We start from the raw sequence: 24,540 nt of genomic DNA on the forward strand, positions 1-24,540 counted from the left end.
GCCACATTTATTTTCCGATCTTCATGAAACTTTGTCAGAAGATTTGTCCCAATAATATCTTGTTATCTCAGGTGAGCGACTTTGGGCCTTTTAAGCCCTCTTGTTAAAAAGTAGATTCAGGTTTATGTGAAACATCTCCATATCACAGTTTCTTTTTCAGGAAGTTTCTATTGAAATTTGGCACAGACTTAACGGCCATTGTTTGGTCACTAGCCAAATGGTATAACTTTGACTTTACATTTTGCAGAATTATGCCCAAAGTTTGAACTTCACAAATTTGTCAAGGTAATCATACAACATCTCTATATGACTGTATATTTTACTACGTTCATGCAATTGAAACATGTGTTTTGGGTCATTGTGTGAGGTTACTGACCAAGTTCCATAAGTTATATCCCCTTTTGATCTTAGAAAAGTTTGGTTAACATTTGCGGATAACTAATCCCTATATCTTGATATCTAGTACAGATATTGGACATTTAAATATGTGTTCAAGGTCTTTATGAACATTCACTGAGTGTCACCAGGAGCTATTATTGTGACAAGCTTTTAGCAGGATTATGTCCCCTTTTGTACCTATACAAGATTTAGTATTGTTTATGTGCAAAATGAAATATAGTTCAAGGTTTGCATGCAACTAGTACATGTTTCTGTAACTACCAAAGATCTTCCTTTGAAACTTACCACATCAGACCTGGTACCCAGATATGTCATTAACATGCTTGCTTGGTATACAGAATATTAAACAGTTCAATAACAGGCACTGCTTTCAATCCACAGTTTAGAAGACAGGGCTGTTGAACAATGTGTCTCAATCCATTATGCCTATTATGAGCGCACTTCATTATGGTTCTTTACCAAAATAACACAATTAATCAAGCGTATCCATACTTTGCAAAACAGGATTTAAAGGGAACTTTTCACAGATTTTGGCATTTTTTGAAGTTTTTCATTTAATACTATATATTGATAAATGTTAACATTGGATCTTAAAAGCTCCAGTAAAAAATCAAGAATAAAATTAAAAAAAGGGAAAAAAAAATGCAGGTACCAGGGCTCGAACCAGTGACCCCCGAAGTCCTGGAATTAGTCTGAAGTAAAAACACATTAGCCCTCTCGGCTATTCCGCCAGGTATACACAGTTTAAGTATTTTATACCTTATAATAGCAATCTTCGTAGTTTCGTAAATTTAAACGACAACAACAGAACTCTCCAAATTATTCAATCATTTCGCGTTGCAACCCTTTATAATTTTTAGGTTTTCAAATCGTCAAAAGATACATATAATGGCTATATTGGACTATGGTAAATGTTCAGTAATATTGTTGCCTCACAAATATCATAACTTAAACGAAAATTTGCGAATCTGAAACAATTTTTTTCAATTTTGTCAATTTACCAAACCGTGAAAAGATCCCTTTAACAGACAGACTCAATAAATATGCTTTAAACAGGCTTTCATTGTATGTGCGTAGTAGAAAACTAGCGACCGCATTCTTAGCAATTTAATATATATTTATTGACCTCAGTGAATCATCAATATTACTGTTATTTTTTTGCTTATATTACATCAGCTGTTGTTGATATCAATAAACATGTTGTTAAGTACAAGCACAACATGTTCACATTTACTGGTTGACTTAGGAGTTAATAGATGTTGTTTTTGATGGTTGGGAAGTATTGTCTGTAATAACAGATTGACTTTCTTTTCCTCTTCTTTATGTAATTTGAGCTGCTTGCAGTTCTGTCAATGAACTGGATTTGAAAATAAAACTTAATTATGATATATAAACTATAAGGGAACTTCAGGGCAACCACGTTGTTAATTTATCTATTTGATCTATCTCCCTTGTTAACAATACTGCATAAGGTGTAACGTGTAAGTATAGGAATGCTTGTTGTCCCCAAACGGTTACACCAGAGGGGACTTATGGTTTGCACTCTGTGTGTCTGCCTGTGAGTTAGAAAAATTACATTTAAATGTCATTATATCATGTTTAGGAAGTAAATAACAGAAACAGAATAGGATAATTTAATCAATTTTCTTGCTAGTTTGTTAGAGTAAGAGAACACTTTGCAATGTTGTGATAGCACATGTTGAAATGATGGTTTATGATGTGAGATTATCAATTTAACACAAAATTAAACCATTCTGTTTTAGGGTATATTTTCTGGAAAACTGAAAATCAGTCTCTACAGAATAATCCACAGTGCATATTAATAATCCCTTAATCACAATATAGGGACAGACAGCTTGTGTGTTATAATTTATTATATGGTATATAATTGTGTTATACATCATAATGGGGGTGGGGTGGGAATGTCCTATCAGTCATTGCAGACATGCTGATAATTGTATGCAGGTTATATTACACTAATTCTGATTCCCATAGGGTCCCATTATACTTTGTAAAACTGAAAACTTTCAAAGCATTTTGTTGCCTTTCCGACATATCAATTTTTCCCAATGTGGTATCATGTTAAAGATGTATGTGTCCTCTACCAATAATTGCAATAAAAACATACTGCCTCGCAACTTTTAAGAAAGTAAATCACTGTTGAATAGTAGAAAACAGTGTTTCGGAAGCCTTGTTTCGAAAGATTCAATTGCGCCCCCCCATTATTGGAGATAATGCATTATTTTTCCTGGGTTAAAATTGTTCCATATGTTGTTCAGTCTGTTTGATTCTGGTTAAACAAATGCAAATTCATAATCAACTCCAATTGATCACAGCTTTCAAGCTGAATATTGAAAAGTGCAGCAGAGATTAAATTGTTACTTATATTTCAGCACATAGGTCATAATCCCAACAAAAGTTAAACCACCTAATACATTTCCTTTACATATTATATAGCTTAGCTTTGCTATTTGAGACAGTTTAATTCAAAATTATCCGTGGTAATTGATGAAATTGCAGAATTACTAATAGATAAATATTAACTTTCAATATTTGTTAATATGTTGTGGCATTTTTGGTGCTCATCAGAAACCTTTTATTGGCGTTTCAGGTTGAGAATATATTTTTATTTTTTCACCTTCTCAATTATTTTTAGCTCACCTGAGCGATAGCTCGAGGTGAGCTATTGTGATCACTCAGCGTCCGGCGTCCGTCCGTCCGTCCGTCCGTAAATAATTTGTAAACATCTTCTTCTACTAAACCATTGAGCCAATTTCAACTAAATTTCATGTGGAGCATCCCTAGTTCATGGGACAAAAGAATTGTTAAAAAATTTTTTATCGCATAACCAAGATGGCCGCCATGACCATATATGGTAAAAACCTTAAAAAATCTTCTTGTCAGAAACCGCTCATCAGATTTTCAAAAAATTTCACAGGGATGACCTTTGAGGGCTCCCCTAAAAAAGTTGTTCAAAGAAATTTGATTCGTCAAAAAACATGGCCGCAGGAGCTCGTTGAACTTTGCATGTTTATTCGTTTTTGCCTATTTTGTGAAAACTTTCAAAAATCTTCCACATTTTTTGTCCGATCCTTTCCAAATTTGCACAGTGTCTTTATATCAATGAGGACATGAACCCTACAAAAAATGAGCATTATTGGTCCATGAAGTACAGAATTACCTCCCCTTGAATTTAGAAAATGGTGTTTATGCAATAAAGTCCAAATTTTTCATCCAATTCTTTCCAAACTTGTAAGGATTTAGCATGGTTCAAACAAGGGAAACAACTACGGTTTATGCATGTTCTTTTTATTACAGATTTGCCTCCCTTTAATTCATTCAAAATCTCATTTTACAGCAGAGATTCCAAATCTGACCTGTAAATGAGCCCCATATTTACTGCTGGTGCTATGTTACCTTTTCCCATTTGATCATTCTTAAGTATTGGTCTTGTAATGCTGCTACTGCTACTGCTACTGCTACTGCTACTACTACTACTACTACTACTACTACTACTACTACTACTACTACTACTACTACTACTACTACTTCTACTACTACTACTACTACTACTACTACTTCTACTACTACTACCACTACTACTACTACTACTACTACTACTACTACTACTACTACTACTACAACTACTACTACTACTACTACTACTACTACTACTACTACTAGTACTACTACTACTAGTACTACTACCACCACCACCACCACCACCACCACCACCACCACCACCACCACCACCACGTCTACTATTACTACTTCTACTACTACTGCCACTACTACTACTACTTTTACCACTACTACTACTACTACTACTACTACTACTTCTACTACTACTTCTACTACTACTACTACTACTACTACTACTACTACTACAACTACTATTACTACTACTACTACTACTACTACTACTACTACTACTACTACTACTACTACTACTACTACTACTACACCACCACCACCACCACCACCACCATTCACAGTGACAAAAAACGTATTCACACAATGGCTGCTACTACAACTTATAGCCCATATAGGGGGGCATGCATGTTTTACAAACAGCCCTTGTTTCTATGGGATTTTAACCACAACTGTTCATGTTTATCTCCGACACATATTTTTAGGTCACCTGTCATGAAGTGACACGGTGAGCTTATGTGATCGTGTGATGTCCGGCGTCCGTTGTGCGTGCCTGCGTGTGTCTGTGCGTCCGTCCGTCAACAATTTGTTTGTGTAGACAGTAGAGGTCACAGTTTGCATCCAATCTTGATGAAATTTGGTCAAAATGTTTATCTTGATGAAATCCGGTTTGGGATTGTATTTGGGTCATCTGGGGTCAAAAACAAGGTCACTAGGTCAAATAATAGAACAACCTTCTGTAGACAATAGAGGTCACAGTTTTCATCCAATCTTTATGAAATTTGGTCAGAATGTTTATCTTGATGAAATCTGGGTTGGGATTTTATTTGGGTCATCTGGGGTCAAAAACTAGGTCACTAGGTCAAATAATAGAAAAACCTTGTGTAGACATTAGAGATCACAGTTTTCATCCAACCTTTATGAAATTTGGTCAGAATTCTTGATGAAATCTGGGTGGGATTGTATTTGGGTCATCTGGGGTAAAAATCTAGTTCAAATAAATAGAAAAACCTTGTGTTGACAATAAGAGGTCACAGTTTTCATCCAATATTTATGAACTGTGGTCAGAATGTTTATCTTGATGAAATCTGGATTGGGATTGTATTTGGGTCATCTAGAGTCAGGAACTAGGTCACTAGGTCAAATCATAGAAAAACATTGTGTAGACAATAGAGGTCATAGTTTTCATCTGATCTTAATGAGTCAGGTGAGCGATTCAGGGCCATCATGGCCCTCTTGTTTTTCAAACTTTCCTTTTCAAACTAAAGAAATATTTCGGTCACTGAACATCCTTATTATGTAGGAAATAAGCAGTGAACAAAGTCTTCCTACCCTATTTATTTTGATAAACAATGGAACTATCATTTATTGGCCCAGGTATATATTCAATTTGAGACTTGTTTTGGGAAAACTGGGCTTAACGCATGTGCTTAAAGTGCTGTTCCAGATTAGCCTGTCTAGTGTGCACAGGCGAATCAGGGGCAACTTTTTGCCTACGCTGCATTTTCATTTAAAGACATCCTTTTTTACCAAAAAATCCATAAAAATGGAAAGTGTCATCCCTCATTAGCCTGTGCATGTTGCACACGCTAGCCTGGGGTGACACTTTTTTGTACATGCACCATTTTCCGGGAATGATGCTTAGTTTAATTTGATTCTGACTTCAGGAAGAAGCTGTCCTCATATTCAGGCTCTGATAACTGGAATCACACCCACAACTTTGTTGCCAAGCGATACATGGAGGAAGTGGAGAGGGAGATCTACTTCCAGGACGTCAAACTGCAGATGGACGCGAAACTCTGGGGAGAGGAATATAGTCGACACAACCCCCCGAAAAAGGTAGGCAAAACTCTGGGGAGATAATATAGTCGACACAACCCTCCGAAAAAGGTAGGCAAAACTCTGGGGAGAGGAATATAGTCGACACATCCCTCCGAAAAAGGTAGGCAAAACTCTGGGGAGATGAATATAGTCGACACAACCCTCCGAAAAAGGTAGGCAAAACTCTGAGGAGAGGAATATAGTCGACACAACCCTCCGAAAAAGGTAGGCAAAACTCTGAGGAGAGGAATATAGTCGACACAACCCTCCGAAAAAGGTAGGCAAAACTCTGAAGAGAGGAGTACAGTTAACATAATCCTCTGAAAAATGTTGGCCAGACTTTGATGGGGATGCCAAGAGCCAAACTGTTGTGTGCTTAAACCAGATTTCATAAAAAAGTGTTTGTTGGTTTACCTACTGCTATGATATGTCTTAAGTACTGTTGCAAATTTTGAAATATTCATGCATACCGAATTAATAAACTGTTTACATGTATTCAAAATATTCAAAATGTATTATATATATGGCAGTCAACTGTTGTTTTGTTATAAAACTACTCTTCCTTATTTGAGAAGATTGTTGTCATTTATTTTTCTGCCTGGTTTATTTCACTTTAATGAATTATATTTTAATATGTTATTTAAGTTGATAAACAAAACGTCATGCTTAAAAATAGTCAGAGCTATTGAACGCACTATCAGAGACATTCCTTATAATATAGTATCAAATACTTGTAAAATAAAAGCAATTATGGGAGTGTACATTTATAAATCAAATAATGACTAATGCCAACCCACAGACTTGCTTAAACCTTTATTTACATTGAAATATTACTGTGATATGTCACAGCTGTGTTTTTCTGGTTCTATTTTTACTCTGAAAAACAAACCACTTTATTATATAGATTTGTATGCTTTGTATAAATTAAGAAGCATTCTTGGAAAATTGAGTTACCAGTAAATTCATCTTCGTAAAGAGTCATCATAGATTAGCCTGTGCAATCCACACATGCTGATCAGGGATGACACTTTCCCCCTAAACTTTATTTTTATTAAGAAGAGACCTCCTTAAAAATAAAAATTTCATAAAAGTGGAAAGTGTCATCCCTAATTAGCTTGTGCACATGCTTTAACCCTTTCAGTGCGGGAACCGAATTTTAAAGGCCTTTGCAAACAGTTTGGATCCAGATGAGACGCCACAGAACGTGGCTACTCATCAGGATCCAAACTGTTTGCTATTCTGATAGTATTCTTTGAAAAAAAATCAAAGAAAATGCTAATTGTAGAAATTCAGCAGACGACATTTTTGCAGACGACAAATTTCCCAGCATGCAAAGGGTTAATCCCAGTATTTCCCAGATCAAGATTGCTAATAGAAATGAACAGTTAGATTACTATAATGATTGGTTTTGATTCCTCAATAATAGGCCAAACCACTTGTTGACTGTAGGCAATAAATTATTGGTCATACGCATGCTGCAATCCTATGTACATGTAGATTTGCATAGTTTCACCTGTTTAATAAGTTGTCCATCAGTCCATCTATCTGTCACAAACTTTTCATGGAAATCTTATATATAACTTTTCAATATAAAACCCCATGAGTGTGTTGATATCAATGAGGAGAAGTGCAATTCACAAGAACCATAATCCTACACTTTCTTAAATAAGAGTTATTATCCTTTGTGGTTTTTGTATTATACATTTCTTAAGGGCTTTATCTCAGAAACTCAGAAACTCTACAAGATGTCAACATTAAACTTCATGGGTGTATAGATATTGATGAGGAGATTTTCCATGCACAAGAACCATAACCCTGCACTTTCTTAAATAAGAGTAATTGCCATTTGTTGTTGAGGCAATATATAAATACATGTACTGTACCCTGGGTTGATTACTGCACTTACACGTCATACACGTACTGTACCCTGGGTTGATTACTGCACTTACACGTCATACACGTACTGTACCCTGGGTTGATTACTGCACTTACACGTCATACACGTACTGTACCCTGGGTTGATTACTGGACTTACATGTCTTCTAATCAGATTCAGACTTTCTGTTTTCAATGTAAAATTGATTCATTAAAAATATGTTATCTGCATTTTATTGTCAGCTGCAGATACTTCACAGCTACAAATTAGTGAGTCAAGGCATAACCTTTAAAATTACAGTTTCCTTAATTTCTGCATCCATCAATTAACTATTTTATTGGGAGGGGGGAGGGGGCATTGCACTTGGATGTAATTATTAAAACAGTTTTTTTTTTGCAATACATGGAGACATATTTCAGCAGGTTAATTCTTTGCAATACTGTTGCATTGCAATGAGTTAACCAGCTGAAATATGTCCTCATGTATAATACATGAGGACATATTTCAGCAGGTTAACTCATTGCAATGCATTTGGACATATTTTAACAGGTTAATTCTTTGCAATGCAGGTGCACATATTGCAACTGGTCTATTCCTTGTTTTGCAGGTGGGCATTTTCCTGTAATTTTAACTGGCAAACGCTTTCCTGCTTAAAAGAAAACTCACACAGGCTTTAAGCAACCAGCTTGTTACCAAAACAGCCACGAGCAACTTGCAGTCTGTTCAGGTTTTATGCTGTTTGCTGCTCACCAGTATCTTAGTGTTGGAAATGAAGGCTTTCAAACTTAAATCGACTGAGAATTGTCTTACATTTGATATGATTATCTATGGGACTTCAAACGCTTCAAAATCAGTGATAAAGGGGTATTCTCTGCATTGCAGGTGGACATCTTCCAGATGTACATACTGGAGTTCAAGGACAGGCCTGACTCTCCACTGTACCATTGTGAGCACTTCATAGAGGGAGAGTACATCAAGTACAACTCCAACTCAGGCTTTGTAGATGAGAAAATGAGGAACACACCACAGGTTGGTGGTCACTTGTGGGGGCCTTTGTTACTTAACTGTTCATGATTTGGATCTCATTATTAAGGATTTAATAGGATTAAAATTGATGTATCTGCATGACATTTCTGTATCTCATATTAGTCTCATGCTCATCATTTTGATTCAAGTAGGGCACTTTTCATCTACTAGCATAGTTATGTGTACGTATTACTGGTAAACTAATTTTTCAAGGAAAGCTGTAAGATGACTGACGGTAGTGATAATACTGAAATACTGTTGAATACATGAAACATGAAACATTTAAATGAATAAAAAATTATCTGAGTGTATAAATGACAGACCGTTACCCATTGTAGGCATTCAGTCACTTCACATTTGAGAGGTCTGGCCACCAGATGATTGTTGTGGACATCCAGGGGGTGGGTGACCTGTACACAGACCCCCAGCTGCACACGCTCGATGGCAAAGAATATGGGGACGGCAATCTAGGGGCCAAGGGCATGGCACTATTCTTCTACTCCCACGTGTGTAACGACATTTGTCAAAGTCTGGGGCTCAGTGAGTTTGACATGTCGGAAAATGAGAAAATGATACACGCCAGCAACAAGAAGATGATGGTAATGTTTGTTCAAATGTTTAACCTGTTACTGTTCTTGGGAAGGTTCTAATAAAATACGTTTTGGCAAATGGCACATATTTTCATCATGTCAGCAGTGCTTTATAGTGATTGTGAAATTCATTTTGAAAATTAGCCTTAAGTTTTATTGATGCTGGTCTAACACTTTCACGTAAATGCTTTCCATTTGTTGGACGTGTAAATAATATACCATATGTTTAGACTCTAATAATATTTTAAACTTTAAGGAAGTGCAAAACATTTGATGGGATAATTTGATTCTTGTTCTGGGAAAAATGGGCTAAAGTCATATGTGTAATGTGTTGTCCCAGATTAACCTTTTGCAGACTGGAAAACACTTTCCGCTTTTATGGATTGTTATTGTTTAAAGGTACTTTTTTCTTAAAGAAAATCCACTTAAGACGGAAAGTTTCATCCCTGATCCACATGTGTAGACTGCATAGGCTAGTCTGGGACGTCACTTAACGTACATGCATTATGCCAAGCTTTCTCACAAAGGAGGCTCATTTCAGCGTGTGATAGCGTCGTGCACAATGGCCCGGGGTAGTGAGCTGTGTCTGGCGCCTAGCCCAGGGGAGAGCGTGGACATCACAGAGTTACTGAAGCGGCAACGCTCAATATCCACAACCAGTGACTCAGGCTTTGATGGCGTCCTGTCACCCTTGGACGAGGAACCTGGGTCTATGGAAACAGGCTCCTCAAACAAACCCAGTCCCGCCATTGCTGCACGTAGAAGCAGGCTACGATTCTGTAGCGAATCAGAAAGCTCTGTTACATCCGTGCAGGTAATAGTTTCTTGTTATATAGGTATCTCTTGGCCTTTCTTTATTTATATTTTCGTTTGCTGTAAATCTTGTCTGAGGTTCTGGTAAATTTAACTTCAGCACATGTTAACATCTAACTGCTAATTATCACAGTCATAAGTAAAAGCACTTTTTTTTTAGCTCACCTGATTGCTCAGGTGAGCTTTTGTGACCGGTCTTTGTCAGTCATACGTCAGTCCGTCCGTTAACATTTAGTCGTAAACAATCTAGAGGCCACATTTATTGTCCAATCTTCATGAAACTTGGTCAGAAGGTTCGTCCCAATGAAATCTCTGTCGAGTTCGAAACTGGGTTGTGCCGGATCAAAAACTAGGTCACTAGGTCAAAAAAAAAGAAAAAACTTGTAAACACTGTAGAAGTCACATTTCATGCCCAATCTTCATGTAACTTTGTCAAAATGTTTGTCTTAATGATATGTTGGTTGAGTTCAAAAGTGGTTCCGGTCCGTTGAAAAACATGGCCGCCAGTGGGCGGGTCAGTTTTCCTTATTTGGCTATAAAGAAACCTTGTAACCACTATGGACGTCACAATTTTTGCCCAATCATCATGAAAGATGGTCAAAACATTGGTTTTATTGATTTCTCGGACAAGTTTGAAAATGGTCCAGATTGGTTAAAAAACATGGCCGCCAGTGGGCGGGGCATTTTTCTCTATATGTATATAGTGAAAACATGTCAACACTCTAGAAGTCACATTTTTGGCCCAATTTTCATGAAATTTTGTCAGAACTTTTGTTTCCTAGATACGTGAGTTAAGTTTGAAAATGGTTCCGGTCTATTGAAAAACATGGTTGCCAGGGGGACGTGGCAGTTTTCCCTATATTTATATAGTAAAAAGGCTTGCAAACAATCATGAATTAAGGTCATATTACATGTGAGACAACTCTTCTAAATATTGAATTTAAGAATACAATAGTTACTCCCCTTTGATTATTAATGTTTTCATAATAATACAGTAGTTGTGTTTCATTTATGTGTTAATTGTTATTCGAGGTTGGATGTTTTTATGCCCCCTTTCGAAGAAAAGGGGGCATATAGTGATCGGACTGTCCGTCCGTCCGTCTGTCTGTCTGTCCGTCTTTGCGTCACACATTGCATTTAGGTTTCCAAAAATGCTCATAACTTCTATGTCCCTTGAGATATAACCTTAATATTTAGTATGCATGTGTATATGGACAAGGCCTTTCCTTACGCACACATTTTTTTAGTCCTGTGACCTTGACCTTGAACTTAGGGTCCGCGTTTAGGATTCAAAATCTGCTTTTAGGTTTTGAAAAATGCTCATAACTTCTATGTCCCTTGAGATATAACCTTCATATTTGGTATGCATGTGTATATGGACAAGGCCTTTCCATACGCACAATTTTTTTTACCCCTGTGACCTTGAACTTAGGGTCCGCGTTTAGGTTTTGAAATCTGCGTTTAGGTTTCGAAAAATGCTCATAACTTCTATGTCCCTTGAGATATAACCTTCATATTTGGTATGCATGTATATATGGACAAGGACTTTCCATAAGCACACAATTTTTACCCCCTGTGACATTGACCTTCAAATTTCGGGTCTGCGGTTAGGTTTCGAAATCTGCGTTTAGGTTTCGAAAAATGCTCATAACTTCTATGTCCCTTGAGATATAACCTTCATATTTAGTATGCATGTGTATATGGACAAGGCCTTTCCATACACACACAAAATTTTACCCCTGTGACCTTGACCTTGAAATAGGGTCCGCGTTTGGGTTTCAAAATCTGCGTTTAGGTTTAGAAAAATGCTCATAACTTCTATGTCCCTTGAGATATAACCTTCATATTTGGTATGCATGTGTATATGGACAAGGTCTTTCCATGCGCATAAATTGTTTTTCCCCTGTGACCTTGACCTTGAACTAAGGGCCCACATTTAGGTTTCGAAATCTGCTTTTAGGTTTTGAAAAATGCTCATAACTTCTATGTCCCTTGAGATATAACCTTCATATTTGGTATGCATGTGTATATGGACAAGGCCTTTCCATACGCACACAAATTTTTACCCCTGTGACCTTGATGTTGAACTTAGGGTCTGCGTTTAGGTTTTGAAATCTGCGTTTAGGTTTCGAAAAATGCTCATAACTTCTATGTCCCTTGAGATATAACCTTCATATTTGGTATGCATGTGTATATGGACAAGGCCTTTCCTTACGCACACAATTTTTTCCCCTGTGACCTTGACCTTGAACTAAGGGTCCGCGTTTAGGTTTTGAAATCTGCGTTTAGGTTTCGAAAAATGCTCATAATTTCTATGTCCTTTGAGATATAACCTTCATATTTGGTATGCATGTGTATATGGACAAGGCCTTTCCATACACACAAAATTTTTACCCCTGTGACTTTGACCTTGAAATAGGGTCCGCGTTTAGGTTTCAAAATCTGCGTTTAGGTTTCGAAAAATGCTCATAACTTCTATGTCCCTTGAGATATAAACTTCATATTTGGTATGCATGTGTATATGGACAAGGCCTTTCCATACGCACAAATTGTTTTTCCCCTGTGACCTTGACCTTGAACTTAGGGTCCGCATTTAGGTTTCAAAATCTGCTTTTAGGTTTTGAAAAATGCTCATAACTTCTATGTCCCTTGAGATATAACCTTCATATTGGTATGCATGTGTATATGGACAAGGCCTTTCCATACGCACAAATTTTTTTACCCCTGTGACCTTGAACTTAGGGTCTGCGTTTAGGTTTCGAAATCTGCGTTTAGGTTTCGAAAAATGCTCATAACTTCTATGTCCCTTGATATATAACCTTCATATTTGGTATGCATGTGTATATGGACAAAGACTTTCCATAAGCACACAATTTTTAACCCCTGTGACCTTGACCTTGAACTTCGAGTCTGCGTTTAGGTTTCGAAATCTGCGTTTAGGTTTCGAAAAATGTTCATAACTTCTATGTCCCTTGAGATATAACCTTCATATTTAGTATGCATGTGTATATGGACAAGGCCTTTCCATACACACACAAAATTTTACCCCTGTGACCTTGACCTTGAAATAGGGTCCGCGTTTGGGTTTCAAAATCTGCGTTTAGGTTTAGAAAAATGCTCATAACTTCTATGTCCCTTGAGATATAACCTTCATATTTGGTATGCATGTGTATATGGACAAGGACTTTCCATGCGCACAAATTGTTTTTCCCCTGTGACCTTGACCTTGAACTAAGGGTCCACATTTAGGTTTCGAAATCTGCTTTTAGGTTTTGAAAAATGCTCATAATTTCTATGTCCCTTGAGATATAACTTTCATATTTGGTATGCATGTCTATATGGACAAGGCCTTTCCATACGCACACAAATTTTTACCCCTGTGACCTTGATGTTGAACTTAGGGTCCGCGTTTAGGTTTTGAAATCTGCGTTGAGGTTTCGAAAAATGCTCATAACTTCTATGTCCCTTGAGATATAACCTTCATATTTGGTATGCATGTGTATATGGACAAGGCCTTTCCTTACGCACACAATTTTTACCCCTGTGACCTTGACCTTGAACTAAGGGTCCGCGTTTAGGTTTTGAAATCTGCATTTAGGTTTCGAAAAATGCTCATAACTTCTATGTCCCTTGAGATATAACCTTCATATTTGGTATGCATGTGTATATGGACAAGGCCTTTCCATACACACACAATTTTTACCCCTGTGACTTTGACCTTGAAATAGAGTCCGCGTTTAGGTTTCAAAATCTGTGTTTAGGTTTCGAAAAATGCTCATAACTTCTATGTCCCTTGAGATATAACCTTCATATTTGGTATGCATGTGTATATGGACAAGGCCTTTCCATACGCACAAATTGTTTTTCCCCTGTGACCTTGACCTTGAACTTAGGGTCCGCATTTAGGTTTCAAAATCTGCTTTTAGGTTTTGAAAAATGCTCATAACTTCTATGTCCCTTGAGATATAACCTTCATATTTGGTATGCATGTGTATATGGGCAAGGCCTTTCCATACGCACACCATTTTTACCCCTGTGACCTTGACCTTGAACTTAGGGTCTGCGTTTAGGTTTCGAAATCTGCGTTTAGGTTTCGAAAAATGCTCATAACTTCTATGTCCCTTGAGATATAACCTTCATATTTGGTATGCATGTGTATATGGACAAGGCCTTTCCATACGCACAAATTGTTTTTCCCCTGTGACCTTGACCTTGAACTTAGGGTCCGCATTTAGGTTTCGAAATCTGCGTTAAGGTTTCGAAAAATGCTCTTAACTTCTATGTCCCTTGAGATATAACCTTCATATTTGGTATGCATGAGTATATGGACAAGGCCTTTCCTTACGCACACCATTTTTACCCCTGTGACCTTGACCTTGAACTTAGGGTCTGCGTTTAGGTTTCGAAATCTGCGTTTAGGTTTCGAAAAATGCTCATAACTTCTATGTCCCTTGAGATATAACCTTCATATTTGGTATGCATGTTTATATGGACAAGGCCTTTCGATACGCACACAAATTTTGACCCCTGTGACCTTGACCTTGAACTTAGGGTCTGTGTTAAGGTTTTGAAATCTGCGTTTAGGTTTCGAAAAATGCTATAACTTCTGTCAAAGCATTTAAAGGGGGCATATGTCATCCTATGTTGACAGCTCTTGTTTTTAGCTCACCTTATTGCTCAGGTGAGCTTTTGTGACTGGTCTTTGTCCGTCATCCGTCCGTCTACATTTGTTCGTAAACACTCTAGAGGCCACATTTATTGTCCGATCTACATGAAACTTGGTCAGAAGATTTGTCCCAATGAAATCTCGATCGAGTTTGAAACTGGGTCATGTTGGGTCAAAAACTAGGTCAGTAGGTAAAAAAAAAAGAAAAAGCTTGTAAACACTGTAGAAGTCTCATTTAATGCCCAATCTTCATGTAACTTTGTCTATATGTCTGTGTTAATGATATGTTGGTTGAGTTCAAAAGTGGTTCCGGTCCATTGAAAAACATGGCTGCCAGTGGGCGGGGCAGTTTTCCTTAAATCGCTATAGAGAAACCTTGTAAACACTCTAGAAGTCACAATTTTGCCCAATCATCATGAAAGTTAATCAAAACATTGGTTTTATTGATATGTCAGACGAGTTCGAAAATGGTCCAGATCGGTGAAAAAACATGGCCGCCAGTGGGCGGGGCATTTTTCTCTATATGTATATAGTGATAACATGTGAACAGTCTAGTAGTCACATTTTTTGCCCAATTTTCATGAAATTTGGTCAGAACATTTGTTTCCTTGATTCGAGAGATGAGTTGGAAAATGGTTCCGGTCAGTTGAATATCATGGCTGCCAGGGGGGGGGGGGGGGGGGGGGGGGGGGCAGTTTTCTTATATTCATACATTAAAAAAAAAAAGCTTGTGAGCACTCTAGAAGCTACATTTTTTGCCCAATCATCATGAAACTTGGTAAATAGATTTGTTTTATATATATCTCAAATGAGTTTGCAAATGGTCCTGATGGGTCAATAAACAAGGCTGCCAGGGGGATGGGGAAGTTTTCCTTGTGTGACTATATAGAGAGAAACCTTGTGATCGAACACTATAGAAGTCACATTTTTTGCCTAATCATCATGAAACTTAGTCAATACATTGGTTTTATTGATTTCTTGGACAAGTTGGAAAATGGCTCAGATCAGTGAAGTACACTTTTTAGCTCACTTGATTGCTCAGGTGAGGTTTTAGGATTGGTCTTTTTCCGCTGTCCATCCGTCCACATTTGGTTTGTTAACACTCTAGCATTCACATTTCTCAAGCATTCTTTATCAAAGTTGCTAAAAGATCTCAGTCAAGTTTGATGATGATTAAAATCACATAATTAATGCCATAATAATTGCCCTTAGATTGTCCAAATGTTCATTATATTATACAAAATCCTTGTAAGCAAAATTTGATGTTTAGGGGGTCAACTCAAAATATAGGTCACCATTTCAAATCTTACAAAAACAAAAACACTCCCTACGCCAGAGTTTTGGTTCAATTATGATGAAACTTGACCAGGATGTTTGTCTGGTCAATATCTAGGTCATGTTTGACATTAGGTAAAGATTGAATGAACCGACTCCTCTCAGGTGAGCGAACTAGGTCCATCTTGGCCCTCTTGTTATAAGTAGTTTAGGATTTTGATTATAATCTTTAACACTTTTATGTAAATCTAATATTATTTTTAAATTAATAAATAACTTGTCTGTTATTTCTACCTGTCATAGATCCTAACGCTCCTTTTCTGATATTAACAGAAATTTATAACTGTCCACACTGTGTTCCTGTTTGGATATTAATGTCCTTGAAACATTTGAATTGTATTTTAGAACTCAAGTTACCATGATGGTCATCCGCACATGGTGGGTCGTGTGTTTGACCCTTGAATTTGAGCCAATTGTTTGACTCACAGACTTACCTCTAGCTAACACATTTCCCAAATAATATTTTAACCTATGTTACAATTCTGTTGCACAACTAACAATGCCTTACAATGTCTGGAGGCAAAGCCAGGCTAGCTAACTAAGTTGGTAGAGCCTTGAGTTACAAATCCAGAGGATGGCAGATATTGTTACCAAGCCAGGATAACTTCAATTACTTGTGTTGGGAAATGTCATAAGATAATTTCCCCTGCCATGGATTCACGTACTGAAGTTTTCAATCAATGGCACTTGAATGCGCAATTAGTTTGAAAGAGCATACTGTTAAATACTGTCTAAAATATACACTCTGAACATAACTGAAAAATGATCTTGGTTGGTGTGAAAATGTTGATGTTTATTGATGAAAATGATCAAGTTGCAATTTGCTGATTTTTATGCTTCCTGAAAATTTGCGGGTAACATATAGTTGCCAGTTTGTCCTTCCTTCCTTCTTTCCGTCACACTTCTTTTGTTACAGTTTCTCATAGCGCCTTCATTATTTTACTGATCTCTTACATATTGGGCATGTACGTACTTTGCATGGTCTTCTACCTTTTGATGAGGTTTGAGGTCCCTGTGGTCAAGGTCAAGGTCACCAAGGCTAATAATAGATTTTCTGTCACTTTTGTTACAGTTTCTCATAGCGCCTTCAACATTTTACCAATCTCTTACATATTTGGCATGTAGGTACCTTGCATGGACCTTTACCTTTTGATGAGGTTTGAGGTCACTGGGGTCAAGGTCACCGAGGCTAATAATAGATTTTCTCAAGGTCAAACAAGGGGAGCATCCATCGTTTTCAATGATACTTGTTGTTTATGATTATCAATAAATGATTTCATTTTTTTTAATGATTTTTTTTTCAGTAACAAATTTATTTAAAATGAAGTCACTGTTTTGTACCTAGGTCTTAGACAACATAATGTTATGAAAGGCAGTACCAGTACATATTGCTGTGACATTCTTATAAACCCTTTTATAAACAAAATCTTTGAAATTAAATAGAAATGAAAATACATTGTTGATTTGAGTGAAAACAAAGTGAAATCTCTCATAGAATCTTTGTTAAAAGCAGCTGTGATAAAATTTATTTGTTAAAAATCCTGTTGTCATGTTATCCCTATGTTTGTTTTTTTCTAATGATTGCTTGCAATTTTGTTGATAATGCCTGTACAAAGCCTAAACAATGTGTGAGTTGGCAACAAACTTAAACAGTAAACTGTATTAACTGTAGCTCTTATTGCTAATTTATTTACAGATCCAAATGAGAAAACATATTCTTGCTCCTTTGTCTGAGGTATTTGGAAGGGCTTATATTGCCATAATCCAACTTATTCCTTTCCCAATCAGTCTTATAATGGCCTAGTCTGTACCAAAAAGGTATTTGTTAAGTCCAAGCGCAAGGCTTTATAATGCCCGTTGCACTTTTTATGTTTGCGGCTGTCATAGTCGTATTGATCTTTAAAAAACAACAATATTTGTGTGCATTAATGTCCCAAGACTTTGGTTTTTGATTGAATTCTTTAATTGTTTGGTATTATTAAATGATCTGTATAAATTTATTACAAATGATGAAGGATGTACTTCAGACAATAATGCAATCATCTTATGTATAAAAATGTTAATGAGTCAAAATTCAAAAGGACTATAGCCTGCAAACAAGTATTTGGTGCAGACTGATGACAACAGTGGTACATTTATTGGTATATATTACATTTCCATACAGTAAAATGGCTTCTTATTCATCATAGGTTACTCGGTAAAAATATTTTGTATCAGAGTGATATTTTAAATCAAATCATTAATTATCAAAGTAAAAATTGTGTCTCTATTTGGGGTATCTTCAATAGAAAGTCATGTAGTTCTGAGGTACAGAAATTTCACAAATTAGTGTTCAGAAAGAAAATTGTTGTCTGTATTTAATTAAGTTCCTTAAAAATAAAAATAAATTGCTGTTCAGAATGTTTACCATCTGAAAAATCAATTATACCTATTAATGTGGCCATCTGTATTGAACATAAAAATTCTCCTGAGCATGCCATAACACCTATTTCAATGACATTGCAACCAGTCATTCACATGGACAAGTCAATGACCAAGATACAAGAGTATATGTCATGCCTTCACAGTTTTGATGGCGGAGCAAAGTTATCAGTATATTTTATGATTTGTAATCTGACAGTATTTTATTGATTGCATACAGCTGTACAGTTTGTGGATAATGTTGATACTGACCCTCGGGAGATGGAAGTTTGTCATCCCTCTGTATGTGTACGTTTATTTTCAATACCTGAAATGAATGGCCAACCCAATTTACCATGCGGCTTTGTCAGTCCCCCTTTCCATTTGCTGGTTTATATGACTAAACTAATTTGATCCTTAAATATACTCATTTCAATAGAAATAAACAAAATAAGCTTGTTCTTACAACTTAACATAATAATTGGCATTTTTGAAAAGTATTTTTTAAAGAACAATATCATCTTGTCATGTTTTTTTGAGTGTAATTTATATCTTGATCTGGGCCTGTTTTCAATACCCATTTATTAATCCATTGCTGCAAAGCAGATGGGGTATTGTGGGAATTTCCTTTGATCTCCTGCCTGTCAATTTGTCTGCAAAGCTTGTGTCCACTCTATATATCTCATACTCTTTGAGGGATTGTTATTATATTTGCCTGAATGTAAATGGAATGAAGGCAGACATGCAGGAGTCAGTCACAACCACTCAAGGTCAAGTAATACATTAAGTACTGTAAGGTCAAAAGCGTTCGCTTCCATTTGTTGTGCCAAATTCATATCTTTTATCCCCATTTAAGAATTTTCATGTAACTTGGCTTTAGTGTTTAAGTCATTGAGACGATGTGCAAAGTCAAGCTGGCTTAAGGTCTGTGTCTTACTTAAAGGTCAAAACTGTAAGCCCTGTTCTTTGTTTACAGTTGGTAATTACCAAAGCAACATAGGGAGCCTGCATCATCTTTTACTTGTGTCCAAGTCATATTGTTGTTTTTGTATTATTCTTAATTTGTATAATAATGTATAATAATATAAGTAGTATAGTGTATATAATTATAATAATGGGTTGGATAATACAGGCCCAGGCATCCTATTTGAAGTTATTCTGTCGCTTTCATCTCAGCCTTTTGCATCCATTTTGCAGGAGGAAGAGATGAGGAACTTCCAGCTTCAGATGCAGCAAAGGCATCGTCCCTCGTGTGTGGCCCTGGAAAAGGATCTCAGACAGACCAACCTGGCCCTCAAGTACAATGACTCTGCTCTGGGAAAGGTAATAGCTTGTCTACTTTATTTTTAACCAGGTTTTCCGAAGGAAAAAACTGGTTATTAGATTGGCGAATGCGGGCGGGCTGGCTGGCTGGCTGGCGGGCTGGCTGGCGGGCGGGCGGAACAAGCTTGTCCGGGCCATAACTATGTCGTTCATTGTCAGATTTTAAAATCATTTGGCACATTTGTTCACCATCATTGGACGGTGTGTCGCGCGAAATAATTACGTCGATATCTCCAAGGTCAAGGTCACACTTTGATTTCAAAGGTCAAAAATGGCCATAAATGAGCTTGTCCGAGCCATAACTATGTCGTTCATTGTCAGATTTTAAAATCATTTGGCACATTTGTTCACCATCATTGGACGGTGTGTCGCGCGAAATAATTACGCCATTATCTCCAAGGTCAAGGTCACACTTTGAGTTCAAAGGTCAAAAATGGCCATAAATGTCCCTTGAGATATAACCTTCATATTTGGTATGCATGTGTATATGGACAAGGCCTTTCCATACGCACAACAATTTTGACACCTGTGACCTTGACCTTGAAGTAGGGGTCTGCGTTTAGGTTTCAAAATCTGCGTTTAGGTTTCGAAAAATGCTCTTAACTTCTATGTCCCTTGAGATATAACCTTCATATTTGGTATGCATGTGTATATGGACAACGCCTTTCCATACGCACACAAATTTTGACCGTCCGTCCGTCCGTCCGTGTGTCCGTCCGAAAACTTTAACGTTGCTCATAACTTTTGCAATATTGAAGATAGCAACTTGATATTTGCCATGCATGTGTATCTTATGAAGCTGCACATTTTTAGTGGTGAAAGGTCAAGGTCATCTTTCATTGTCAAACGTCAAAAAAAATAAATTCATGTGCATATCTCCAATGTCAAGGTCGCCACGACTAAAAATAGATTTATTTTAAAACAAACTTACAAAGGGGGTTAATTTTCTTTGTTCATTTCAAAAGTTCAGTTTGAGTTGTCTCCCTTTATCAGATTTTTTTTCACAATGAAAACCTGGTTTTGTGACAATTTTGTCCCTTGTTTTAGTAATATGTAAATGCAGTGGGGTGAAATTCCTATTCCTGACTTGCTGTGCTATGCAATATTGACAATTCTTGGATGCAAAATTTAATCTTTCTAAACATGTATTAAAAAATGACACTTGCTGTATACAAAACACATCAAACCAATAATATAAAAACAACAGATGCAAAATCCAAAACTTAGCATTTCCGAACACATTTGCAATAATGACAATTGCTCAGTGCAAATTGTAACACATGCAAACAGAACAAAGCTTATTCTTGCAGATCCACCATGAGATGGCCAAGTACCACGAAGTGGGTCGGTTCTGTGACAAGGACACCGAGAACATTGACTGGGACTCGGCCCTCTTCCATGAGATACAGGCAGCAGAGCTGGGAGAACTAGAGGCCATACTGACCATGGCAAAACTGTACCTGGGGCAGGAGAGGGATGTGCTCATTAACTGTGTCATCAAGGTGAGTGCTTGATCTGGCACAACTGGCCTTAATGTTTGTTCTTAAAGTGTTGCCCCATATTTGCCTGTTCAGTCAACACAGTCTAATCAGGGAAGACATTTTCTGCCAAGACTGGCATTTTTAGCTCATCTTTTTTTTGAAAAAAAAAAATGAGCTATTGTCATCACCTTTTCGTCGGCTAGCCTTGGCGTCCAGTTAAGTTTTGCGTTTAGGTCCACTTTTCTCAGAAAGTATCAATGCTATTGCATTCAAACTTGGTACACTTACTTACTATCATGAGGTGACTGGGCAGGCAAAGTTAGATAACTCTTGCGTGCATTTTGACAGAATTATGTGCCCTTTTTATACTTAGAAAATTGAAAATTTTGGTTAAGTTTTGTGTTAAGGTCCATTTTATTCCTACAGTATGAAAGCTATTGCTTTCATACTTGCAACGTTTACTAACTATCATAAGGGGACTGTGGAGGCAAAGTTATGTAACTCTGACTGGCATTTTGACAGAATTATGTGCCCTTTTTTACTTAGAAAATTGAAAATTTGGTTAAGTTTTGTGTTTAGGTCCACTTTATTCCTACAGTATGAAAGCTATTGCTTTCATACTTGCATAACTTATTAACTATCATAAGGGGACTGTGCAGGCAAAGTTAGGTCCATTTTATTCCTACAGTATGAAAGCTATTGCTTTCATACTTGCAACGTTTACTAACTATCATAAGGGGACTGTGGAGGCAAAGTTATGTAACTCTGACTGGCATTTTGACAGAATTATGTGCCCTTTTTATACTTAGAAAATTGAAAATTTGGTGAAGTTTTGTGTTTAGGTCCACTTTATTCCTACAGTATGAAAGCTATTGCTTTCATACTTGCAACACTTATTAACTATCATAAGGGGACTGTGCAGGCAAAGTTATGTAACTCTGACTGGCATTTGGACGGAATTATGGGCCCTTTATACTTAGAAAATTGAAAATTTAGTTAAGTTTTGTTTTTTGGTACACTTTACCCCTAAAGTATCATAGATATTGCTTTCATACTTGGAACACTTGCAAACTATCATAAGGGTACAGTAAAAGGACAAGTTGCATAACTCTGGTAGTCATTTTTACGGAATTATGGCCCTTTTTTGACTTAGTAACTTTGAATATATGGTTAAATTTTGTTTTTCGATCCACTTTACTTCTAAATTATCAAGGCTATTGCTTTCAAACTTCAAATACTTTCATGTTATCATGAGGTTACTGTACCTGGCAACTTGAATTTTACCTTGACCTTTGAATGACCTTGACTCTCAAGGTCAAATTATTAAATTTTGCTAAAATTGCCATAACATCTTTATTTATGATTAGATTTGATTGATACTTTGACAAAACTACTATTACCTGACATACCACAATAGACTCCACCCAAACCATTGCACCCAAGAATCCCCTCCCCCCCCCACCCCCCCCCCCACCCCTGAATTTTTTTTTTATTTTTTTGCATTTTTTTCCGCATTTTTTCGCATTTTTGGAAGATAATGTAATAAATGTCCACACCCCCACACTATACACCCCTCTTCACTCCACCCCTCCCTCCTTTGTGATTGAAATTGAAAGTCCCTTCACCTTTAAAAAGAAAATACATGAGCGGTCTGCACCGGCAAGGCGGTGCTCTTGTTATTCCCTGCCATCGGCGGAGGGATATTGTTTTGGCATTGTCCGTGTGTCTGTCCGTCTTTCCGTCCGTCCGGAGCCATATCATGGAAGTGCTTTGGCGGATTTCATTGAAACTTTGTAAAAGTATATATATGGATACTAGGATGATGCACGCCAAATGGCATTGTACACCATCTGTTAATTATGGAGTTATGGCCCTTTGTATCTTGAAAAAATGCTTTTTTGAGTGTCAAATATAACACTTTTGTGTCCAGAAGCATATTGGCGGGGGATATCAATTCAACGAATTTGTTTGTCTTTACAAGAGACTACTTTTTAACAAAAAAATCCATACAATCTAAAGGTGTGGCTTCTGATAAGCCTGCGCTAATAGCACAAGCTAATCTGTGATGACACTTTACTAACATTCATTAAGCCTAGTTTTCAGAGAACTTGATCGTCTCGTATTGTTTTAAGTGCCATGTTTGTCGTTTAATTATTACCAAAATTTTCTGTTTGTTTAGATTTAAATGTTGAAGTTTGGCCATAAACTGTGATGTTTGTGTATGTGGAGATTTAATTATTGTTGTAAGCTGGACGACAAAATATTTGTGAAATCTGAATGTTCTGAAATGTTTTTGATGTACAGACATCTTTGGTCAAGTGTTATGCGCTGTCTGAATCAAGAATTTTACCAATAACAGTATGGTGCACAAACAAAATATTAGACAACACCCATCTACTGGTTGAAAAATTAGAAGAAATTAAACTGAATTCCTCTAATACTTGAGATCATCAGCCTTGTTTTAAAAAGTCACTTACTTGCTTCTGTTTTGCTCTCTTCTGACTGTTTATAAAATGAGTGGACAATTTTACTTTTTGAGAAAATTGTATAAAAAAATACATTTTTTGTTGGGTTATTGAATGTTTTTCTTCACCAGTGTGATTGTGATTAACGATGATTGTAGAAAATCCAGACCAAACTGGGTTAAGTTATGAAAGTCAGATAAAAGAAAGAGAATTTTAATCTGTGAACAACGGGATCCAATGCAGATTCGCACTATGTTAGACATTTATGATTTGCAAAAATATGGATATCAATACACTGGTAGTTGATCAGCAGTGAAGTTTTATTTTATTTTACATGAATGTTACTAAACAAATAGGGACATACAAACCTACAATATTTTTATAACTATGGCTAATTTAAATCCTGTCTTAGTTTTTTTCTCAAACAAATAAACATAAAAACCTTATCTACCGCTACCCCATAATTTTGAGACCTGTAATAAAAACAAACCCTTTTTCTGTTTAGGCCTTATAAAAATTATCAATTATTATTGTTGTGCTGTCTCCAGGATGTTGAGGAGAACGTAGATCAAGGCATGGACTACATGGTGTTGGCTGCAGAGGCAGGGGACAGAGGCGCCATGTTGTATGTAGCCAAGGCATTCGAGACAGGATACCTGCTGGGCAAGCGCAGGTAGGAATAGGCATATAGGGT

General features: G+C 36.8%; 1 protein-coding gene across 3 annotated transcripts in view; it reads left to right on the forward strand.

Annotated features, from left to right (window-relative positions):
• LOC127865985 (eukaryotic elongation factor 2 kinase-like) overlaps positions 1-24,540 on the forward strand; it is a 41,491-nt gene that overhangs the window by 9,400 nt on the left and 7,551 nt on the right. The window contains exons 4-11 of one of the 3 annotated variants that reach the window (XM_052406144.1): positions 5,718-5,889; positions 8,630-8,776; positions 9,112-9,372; positions 9,905-10,177; positions 16,523-16,555; positions 19,775-19,900; positions 21,211-21,402; positions 24,395-24,519. In XM_052406144.1, coding sequence (XP_052262104.1) covers positions 5,718-5,889; positions 8,630-8,776; positions 9,112-9,372; positions 9,905-10,177; positions 16,523-16,555; positions 19,775-19,900; positions 21,211-21,402; positions 24,395-24,519 — 1,329 coding nt within the window. Of the gene's footprint in view, positions 1-5,717; positions 5,890-8,629; positions 8,777-9,111; positions 9,373-9,904; positions 10,178-16,522; positions 16,556-17,873; positions 17,913-19,774; positions 19,901-21,210; positions 21,403-24,394; positions 24,520-24,540 lie in introns of all 3 variants that reach the window. The other 2 variants (XM_052406143.1, XM_052406145.1) reach the window with 2 other exon arrangements.

Source organism: Dreissena polymorpha, chromosome 2 (assembly GCF_020536995.1).
Source record: "Dreissena polymorpha isolate Duluth1 chromosome 2, UMN_Dpol_1.0, whole genome shotgun sequence".
NCBI classification, from domain to species: Eukaryota; Metazoa; Mollusca; class Bivalvia; order Myida; family Dreissenidae; genus Dreissena; species Dreissena polymorpha.